Source organism: Lepidochelys kempii, chromosome 8 (assembly GCF_965140285.1).
Source record: "Lepidochelys kempii isolate rLepKem1 chromosome 8, rLepKem1.hap1, whole genome shotgun sequence".
In the NCBI taxonomy this organism is placed as follows: Eukaryota; Metazoa; Chordata; order Testudines; family Cheloniidae; genus Lepidochelys; species Lepidochelys kempii.
This window is the reverse complement of record NC_136387.1, coordinates 102169502-102178883: the sequence shown is the minus strand read 5'-3', so window position 1 is coordinate 102178883 and position 9382 is coordinate 102169502. Positions and strand designations below refer to the sequence as shown.

Here is a 9382-nt window from a genome sequence, read left to right as displayed (position 1 = left end):
TGTCCGAGGAGCTCCTGGCCACGTCGGCTGGGAGCGCCTGGGCAGACATGGGCGCAGGGACTAAATTTGGAGTGACTTGACCAGGTCATTCTCTTTAGTCCTGCAGTCCTATTGAACAGTCTTATGGTGAGCGGGCAGGCGATACGGACTGCTAGCAGTCGTACTGTACCATCTTCTGCCAGGCAGGCAAGAGATGAGGATTGCTAGCAGTCGTATTGTACCATCTTATGCCAGGCAGGCAAGAGATGAAGATGGCTAGCAGTCGTACTGTACCATCTTCTGCCAAGCAGCCATGAGATGTGGATGGCATGCAGTCCTTCTGCACCGTCTGCTGCCAGCCAAAGATGTAAAAGATAGATGGAGTGGGTCAGAACAAGAAATAGACCAGATTTGTTTTGTACTCATTTTCCTCCTCCCCTGTCTAGATCACACTGCAGTCAGTCACAGAGAAGGCGCAACGAGGTTAATCTAGCCATGTATCAATCAGAGGCCAGGCTAACCTCCTTGTTCCAATAACAACGATAACTTAGGTGCACCATTTCTTATTGGAACCCTTCGTGCAGTCCTGCCTGAAATACTCCTTGATGTACAGGCACACCCTTTGTTGATTTTAGCTCCCTGAAGCCAACCCTGTAAGCCGTGTCGTCAGTCGCCCCTCCCTCCGTCAGAGCAACGGCAGACAATCGTTCCGCACCTTTTTTCTGTGCGGACGCCATACCAAGGCAAGCATGGAGGCCGCTGAGCTCATTTTGGCAATTAGGAGCACATCAACCACCACACGCATTATCCAGCAGTATATGCAGCACCAGAACATGGCAATGCGATACCGGGCGAGGAGGCGACGTCAGCGCGGTCCCGTGAGTGATCAGGACATGGACACAGATTTCTCTGAAAGCATGGGCCCTGACAATGCATGCATCATGGTGCTAATGGGGCAGGTTCATGCTGTGGAACGCCGATTCTGGGCTCGGGAAACAAGCACAGACTGGTGGGACCGCATAGTGTTGCAGGTCTGGGACGATTCCCAGTGGCTGCGAAACTTTCGCATGCATAAGGGCACTTTCATGGAACTTTGTGACTTGCTTTCCCCTGCCCTGAAGCGCATGAATACCAGGATGAGAGCAGCCCTCACAGTTGAGAAGCGAGTGGCGATAGCCCTGTGGAAGCTTGCAACGCCAGACAGCTACCGGTCAGTTGGGAATCAATTTGGAGTGGGCAAATCTACTGTGGGGGCTGCTGTTATGCAAGTAGCTCACGCAATCAAAGATCTGCTGATATCAAGGGTAGTGACCCTGGGAAATGTGCAGGTCATAGTGGATGGCTTTGCTGCAATGGGATTCCCTAACTGTGGTGGGGCTATAGACGGAACCCATATCCCTATCTTGGCACCGGAGCACCAAGCCGCCGAGTACATAAACCGCAAGGGGTACTTTTCGATAGTGCTGCAAGCTCCGGTGGATCACAAGGGACGTTTCACCAACATCAACGTGGGATGGCCGGGAAAGGTGCATGATGCTCGCATCTTCAGGAACTCTGGTCTGTTTCAAAAGCTGCAGGAAGGGACTTTATTCCCAGACCAGAAAATAACTGTTGGGGATGTTGAAATGCCTATATGTATCCTTGGGGACCCAGCCTACCCCTTAATGCCATGGCTCATGAAGCCGTACACAGGCAGCCTGGACAGTAGTCAGGAGCTGTTCAACTACAGGCTGAGCAAGTGCAGAATGGTGGTAGAATGTGCATTTGGACGTTTAAAGGCGCGCTGGCGCAGTTTACTGACTCGCTTAGACCTCAGCAAAACCAATATTCCCACTGTTATTACTGCTTGCTGTGTGCTCCACAATATCTGTGAGAGTAAGGGGGAGACGTTTATGGCGGGGTGGGAGGCTGAGGCAAATCGCCTAGCTGCTGGTTACGCGCAGCCAGACACCAGGGCGGTTAGAAGAGCACAGGAGGGCGCGGTACGCATCAGAGAAGCTTTGAAAACCAGTTTCATGACTGGCCAGGCTACGGTGTGAAAGTTCTGTTTGTTTCTCCTTGATGAAACCCCCCGCCCCTTGGTTCACTCTACTTCCCTGTAAGCTAACCACCCTTCCCTCCTCCCTTTAATCACCGCTTGCAGAGGCAATAAAGTCATTGCTGCTTCACAGTCATGCATTCGTTATTCATTCATCACACAAATAGGGAGATGACTACCAAGGTATCCCAGGAGGGGTGGTGGAGGAGGGAAGGAAAATGCCACACAGCACTTTAAGCACAGCACTTTAAAAGTTTACAACTTTAAAATTTATTGAATGACAGCCTTCTTTTTTTTGGGCAATCCTCTGTGGTGGAATGGCTGGTTGGCCGGAGGCCCCCCCACCGCGTTCTTGGGCGTCTGGGTGTGGAGGCTATGGAACTTGGGGAGGAGGGCGGTTGGTTACAGAGGGGCAGCAGTGGCAGTGCTCCAGCTGCCTTTGCTGCCTTTGCTGCAGCTCAACCATACACTGGAGCATTCTGGTTTGGTCCTGCAGCAGCCTCAGCATTGAATCCTGCCTCCTCTCATCACGCTGCCGCCACATTTGAGCTTCAGCCCTGTCTTCAGCCCGCCACTTACTCTCTTCAGCCCGCCACTTACTCTCTTCAGCCCTCCACCTCTCCTCCCGGTCATTTTGTGCTTTCCTGCACTCTGACATTATTTGCCTCCATGCATTCGTCTGTGCTCTGTCAGTGTGGGAGGACAGCATGAGCTCGGAGAACATTTCATCGCGAGTGCGTTTTTTTTTCTTTCTAAGCTTCACTAGCCTCTGGGAAGGAGAAGATCCTGTGATCATTGAAACACATGCAGCTGGTGGAGAAAAAAAAAGGGACAGCAGTATTTAAAAAGACACATTTTATAAAACAGTCGCTACACTCTTTCAGGGTAAACCTTGCTGTTAACATTACATACATAGCACATGTGCTTTCGTTACAAGGTCGCATTTTGCCTCCTCCCACCGCGTGACTACCCCCTCAACCTTCCCCCCTCCCTGTGGCTAACAGCGGGGAACATTTCTGTTCAGCCACAGGCAAACAGCCCAGCAGGAACAGGCACCTCTGAGTGTCCCTGAAGAAAAGCACTCTATTTCAACCAGGTGACCATGAATTATATCTCACTTTCCTGAGGATAACACAGAGAGATAAAGAACGGATTTTGGTTGAATGCCAGCAAACATACACTGCAATGCTTTGTTCTACAGTGATTCCCGAGTACGTGTTACTGGCCTGGAGTGGTAAAGTGTCCTAACATGAAGGACGAAATAAGGCTGCCCTCCCCAGAAACCTTTTGCAAAGGCTTTAGGACTACATCTAGGAGAACCGCAAATGCCAGGGCAAAGTAATCCTTTCACATGCTTGCTTTTAAACCATGTATAGCATTTTAAAAGGTACACTCACCAGAGGTCCCTTCTCCGCCTGCTGGGTCCAGGAGGCAGCCTTGGGTGGGTTCGGGGGGTACTGGCTCCAGGTCTAGGGTGAGAAACAGTTCCTGGCTGTCGGGAAAACCGGTTTCTCCGCTTGCTTGCTGTGAGCTATCTACAACCTCCTCCTCATCATCATCTTCTTCGTCCCCAAAACCTGCTTCCGTATTGCCTCCATCTCCATTGAAGGAGTCAAACAACACGGCTGGGGTAGTGGTGGCTGAACCCCCTAAAATGGCATGCAGCTCATCATAGAAGCGGCATGTTTGGGGCTCTGACCCAGAGCGGCTGTTCGCCTCTCTGGTTTTCTGGTAGGCTTGCCTCAGCTCCTTCAGTTTCACGCGGCACTGCTTCGGGTCCCTCTTATGGCCTCTGTCCTTCATGCCCTGGGAGATTTTCACAAAGGTTTTGGCATTTCGAAAACTGGAACAGAGTTCTGATAGCACGGATTCCTCTCCCCAAACAGCGATCAGATCCCGTACCTCCCATTCGGTCCATGCTGGAGCTCTTTTGCGATTCTGGGACTCCATCATGGTCACCTGTGCTGATGAGCTCTGCATGGTCACCTGCAGCTTGCCACGCTGGCCAAACAGGAAATGAGATTCAAAAGTTTGCGGTTCTTTTCCTGTCTACCTGGCCAGTGCATCTGAGTTGAGAGTGCTGTCCAGAGCGGTCAGAATGGAGCACTCTGGGATAGCTCCCGGAGGCCAATACCATCGAATTGTGTCCACAGTACCCCAAATTCGAGCCGGGAACGTCGATTTAAGCGCTAATCCACTTGTCAGGGGTGGAGTAAGGAAATCGATTTTAAGAGCCCTTTAAGTCGAAATAAACGGCTTCACTGTGTGGACGGGTGCAGGTTTAAATCGATTTAACGTTGCTAAATTCGACCTAAAGTCCTAGTGTAGACCAGGGCTAGGAGGTGGCTATGGGGCCTCACCTGGATGCTGGGTGGGTGCAGGGCACATGGGGCTGTATAAGCCCCTCCTGTCCCCTCATGCTTCATGACTATCCTATAGCCCAGTGATTCTCAACCAGGGGTAAGTGGACCCCTGGGGGTACGCAGAGGTCTCCGGGGGGTACATCACCTCATCTAGATATTTGCCCAGTTTTACAACAGGCTACATAAAAAGCACTAGCGAAGTCGGTACAAACTAAAATTTCATACAGACCATGATGTGTTCATAGGGCTCTATATACTATACACTGACATGTAAGTTCAATATTTATAGTCCAAGGGATCTATTTTATAATTATATGGTAAAAATGAGAAAGTCGGCAATTTTTCAGTAACAGGGTGCTGTGACACTTTTGTATTTTTATGTCTGAACTTGTGAGCAAGCAGTTTTTAAGTGAGGTGAAACTTGCGGGGTGGGGGGCAGGGAAGAAGAGAAGAACATAAGATAAATCAGATTCGGGAAAGGGGTACAGTAGTCTGGGAAAGGTTGAGAACCACTGCTATAGCCCACCAAGTACACATGGTAAATCTGTGATAGAGTGATTTTGGGAGAGGGACTAAAAATCTCCCCCACCCCCGGGCTGAAAACCACAGGGTTAGGCTAGGCTGTAAGATTCAGCTGTAAAGGCTCGTGGCTGTATGATCAGTAAAAAAAACAGACTTCTGCTAGGTTAAATTTGTGTATAGGGTGGGGTGGGATGGGATGGGGGCATGCTGACTAAGTGGACTTGGAAGGTTTAGATTATCATCATCGATAACTGTCCATGAACGTCAGTTTCACCCCAGCACACCCACAAACCCAGAAAAAATATTTCCATGGATAACAATTGAAATGTACAGATAGGCAAAGGAAGCAAAATGCTGCTTTAGAACTTAACAGAGACTGATGTGAGGATATTTACTTCGTATATTTTGATATGCGATGTTGGTAGATTGTGTTTTAACCGTTGTAAAGGTTTAACTTTTAGAATCTCAACATCTGCTGTCATTAAATAATAATCTTCCCCTTCCTTTCCCTCCACTGTGAAAATTTAAATCAATAGAAATAAAAAATGCTTAAAAATAAACATTGATATCCATCAAAATTATTATATATATATATATATATATATATATATATATACACACACACACAAAAATCAAATTCTGCCAAGCCTATGAATATACCACCCCAAATCTCTGCGGTGTCTACAGTGATAGATCAGCCCCTGGCTTTGGTGCTAGCTGGAGGAAGTTCTGGCTTTGTATAGAGTAAGGCTTTGTCTACACTATAGTTTTGTTGATAAAACTTGTTGGTCAGGTGTGAAAAAACACACCCCTGCTCGACACAAGTTACACCGAGAGAAGCACCAGCCCGTGTGGACAGCACTACCTACCGCTGCTCATTGGGGGTGCTTCAATTATGCTAACAGGAGAGCTCTCTCCCATTGGCATGGAGCGGCTACAGAGAGACCTTACAGTGGCACAGCTGCAGGGATACAGCTGTGCTGCTGTAAAGTCTCTAGTGTAGACATAGCTTTAGTCACATTTCTAGTATCTGTTTCACTCCTTTCAAAGGGAAATTTCCAAGACACAACATGGGTTAATTTTATGCCACCAGATATTACTGAGGCCCTCTGCCCCAGGAGGGCCCTGAACACCCTAGGCTGATGGTCTAGCTCTTGCTGATGCAGCTGTAGCAGCCGCCATTGTTTCATTGTGAGACACAGAATGCTCAGCGACTGCAGTTCTGTTACAGCAAAGGCAGCGGCTGTAATCTCAGTGTGTTTGTGCCTTCAAAATCCCTCCTTGTCTCCCCGCTCCAGAGCGGGGATGGGAACCAGCACAGACCTGTGATTACCACCCACACCTCTTCGAAGAGCACGCTGTGGGTGGGTAAACAATGATTATCCCCATCAGTGAGTACCATATTTACCCTCTGAAAACTAGTCATCAGTTCTCTATTACCTCTTTAAGATGTTCTTTTTCTGAAACCTCAAATGATAATATTATGTAAGTGAAATGGACTAGCAAATAAGATCACTCACCCCTCCCACAGACTACTATGTACGGTGAAAGACAATCTCGCTGCTAAGCCTGTACAATTGTTCTCTTGTGGCAAGTTCTAAGAAATGCCCTGGCTCCCCGGAAATTGGGAAGGTCACATTAGCAAGTGATTGTCTGAAGAGGCAATATTTTAATCTAGGTTCTTTAAGCATCTATGGATTTTATTAGCTTTAATTATGGACCGCAGATAGATTTGCTATGTTCAAAAGGCATTTGGTAACAGTACAGCCGTAGGTTTTAAGGCACGAAGGACCCAGTATGCTCATCTAGCCTGAGCTCCTCATAACACGTGCCAGAAGTTCACCCTGTAATTCCTGCATCCAGCTCATAAATGGTCTTTTTTACTTGCCTGGTGATTATCCCATCAACCAGATCCCACTATCTGTGTCTCCTTACTGCTGGCTATGCACTAGTTATGCCCCTCACAGACTGAAAGCAGCTCTTTCAATTAGCCAAAAACAATTGTTTCCCTGGTGCCTAAACTATAAAGCCAGGTGTTGACATTACATTTCTCACTGAAGGATCCCGAAGTACTTTACATCGTAACAACATTGCTATTTTTGCACAACAGGGTAGATTTTTGAGCCAGAGACCAGGCCCTTCCCTTACCCAAAATACCACATGGCCATGGTGTGGATCCCCCATCACTGGAGGTTTTAAAGAACAGGTTAGATAAACACCTGTCAGCAATGGTCTGGGTTTACTTGGTCCTGCCTCATGGGCAGGGCAGGGCAGGGCGGATGGACTGGTGCCTCTTGAGGTCCCTTCCAGGCCTACAATTTCTATAATTATACACAGTAGACAGGTCTTTATTTTTAAAACGATTTCTTAAAAACTTTTATACAAACTGCATGTTCAATCTAAACTGGCACTTCTGGGGTTTGAACCTGGCTTTCCAGATAGCCAGGGGAAAGTCTAAACACAGAGTTAGGTTGGTTTAACTAAAGGTGTTACTTAAAACACTTAGTAAAACCATTGCAAAAAAGGCTGCGTGGACCCTTAGCTTAAGTCAATAAGGAACAGCTTAAGACAAAGAAAGAATGTATAGACAGGGGGCAACACCAGTTTCAACTGGTGCTCATTTGTGCAGGGCAATCACATACATGTTTTAAAGCTGCAGTTTAGGTTCATTCAAATGGACCCTATTCTAAAAATATAATTTGACTTATTAACACTCAGACATTGCTTGAGCCCTAGCCTCGAACACCAAGATCCACACATAGAAAGGGAAAAAGGGGAAAATTTTCTCCTATACTTAATGGAAGTGGGTTTAAAAAAAAAAAAATCAAATGACTGACAGACACTTCATGGCATTTATAGCAGGATAGCTCCAAAAAGGCACTTATCAGACTTAGGTCTCCTATCATGCTGGAGAAATGCATTTATAGATGTGATCCCTGCACCAAAGAGCTTACCATCTGCTCTTGCTTTTCAGGTTGGCTGCCTCTCTACTTTGCGAGCCTAGGGCTATGTTACATCTTGATATTCAGTACCATGTTTTTCTTTCACTGGAAGAAAGCCATCCAGCGGGAGCAAAGTGCAAAAGCGTGGGTTGAGCTGATGAGGAGCGAAACATTCTTCCCCAATGCAGTAGTTCACTGGGCAAACAAGAGAGCTCATTATGGGATTAAAGCAGAGGTATGCACTCCCAAGTCCAGTGCCAGCCCAAAGCAAAATGGCAAAAGCTTGAACAGAGAGACCACCACAGACAGGGATGGAGCTTTCTTCCCTTCCCTTACAGGTGTGGGTTCATACAAACTGGTGTTTCAGGAACTGCCTTGTGCTCGTTCACTCTCCAGCCTCCCACCGCTGCTCCATCATTCAACCTCTTATCCTTTTTCAGCCATTCCATCAAGGACCGTTCCATTCAGCTCTCTTCCTGACTTCGTTACATTAGGAAATGGGAGATGCCACCTCAGTAACGGCAACTCTGCTTGTGAGATCTAATTCATGTCAAACCCAGAGTGGACTGCATCACTTGTGATGAAAACCAAAATAAAACATGGAAAAAATTTTTAAAGTCAAACAAAACAAACTGTCACCAGAATACTTTCAAAGCCAGCTTAAATGTGTTTTCTTTGTTACTCACAAGACACATAGGGGCTGCAGTAGAGATACTTCCCCCTTTGAGTGAATTAAACCTGAACCACCCCAATTTCAACTTCCTATATGTAGGGGGGGGAGGGATAGCTCAGTGGTTTGAGCATTGGCCTGCTAAACCCAGGGTTGTGAGTTCAATCCTTGAGAGGGCCATTTAGGGATCTGGGGCAAAAATTGGGGATTGGCCTTGCTTTGAGCAGGGGGTTGGACTAGATGACCTCCTGAGGTCCCTTCCAACCCTGATATTCTATGATCTCCACTTAGAGTTAAACCAGCTATTTGGTGCCCCAGGAAATCACCACAAAAGCCGTTTGCTCAGCTTGGCACACAGTTTGCTTTTCATCTTCACATCATTCTGACTAGTAGAGAATGCACCTTCTCTTATTTTCATGTCCAGAGCCCTGACCAAAGCACTGTATCAAAATAAGAAACTGAGAGCTTAACCCACCAATTAACTGAGCTGCAGACACCTTCCCCACCCCCCTTTTCTTGAGGTTTAATTAAAAAGTATTCAGCCACACAGGTTTGGTGTTTTTCATCCTTTCACCCCAAATCACGTCCCCACCCAGCCATAGCTGGGGTTAAGCGCGGCAATCCATGCTAGAGCCTTGTTTTGTGTTGCTAATTTAATTATGGAGAAAATTTCTTCATAATTAAGGTTATAACCATGGTTCCATTATAAACCAGGGGTGAAATCCTGGCTCCAGTGAAGTCACAGGGAGTTTTGACATTGACTTTTAATACAGCCAGGAGTTCAATCCTTGATATTCAAACTCCCTCAACCTTCAACTTAGGCTAGGACATTAGTTTGCCCATCAAAATATGCATGGTTAATGTTAGA

At 47.0% G+C, this 9382-nt stretch overlaps 1 protein-coding gene across 1 annotated transcript; it reads left to right on the top strand.

Annotated features, from left to right (window-relative positions):
• Positions 1–5500: 5500 nt before the first annotated feature.
• On the top strand, positions 5501–9054 carry TEX38 (testis expressed 38). Its single transcript, XM_073357813.2, has one exon. The coding sequence runs from the start codon at positions 7807–7809 to the stop codon at positions 8386–8388; it is 582 nt and encodes a 193-aa protein (XP_073213914.1). The 5' UTR covers positions 5501–7806; the 3' UTR covers positions 8389–9054.
• Positions 9055–9382: the final 328 nt, after the last annotated feature.

What these genes read in the sequence shown, in the direction of transcription:
- TEX38 (XM_073357813.2), top strand. Translation starts at nt 7,807, where the DNA reads ATGCTGGAGAAATGCATTTATAGATGTGATCCCTGCACCAAAGAGCTT.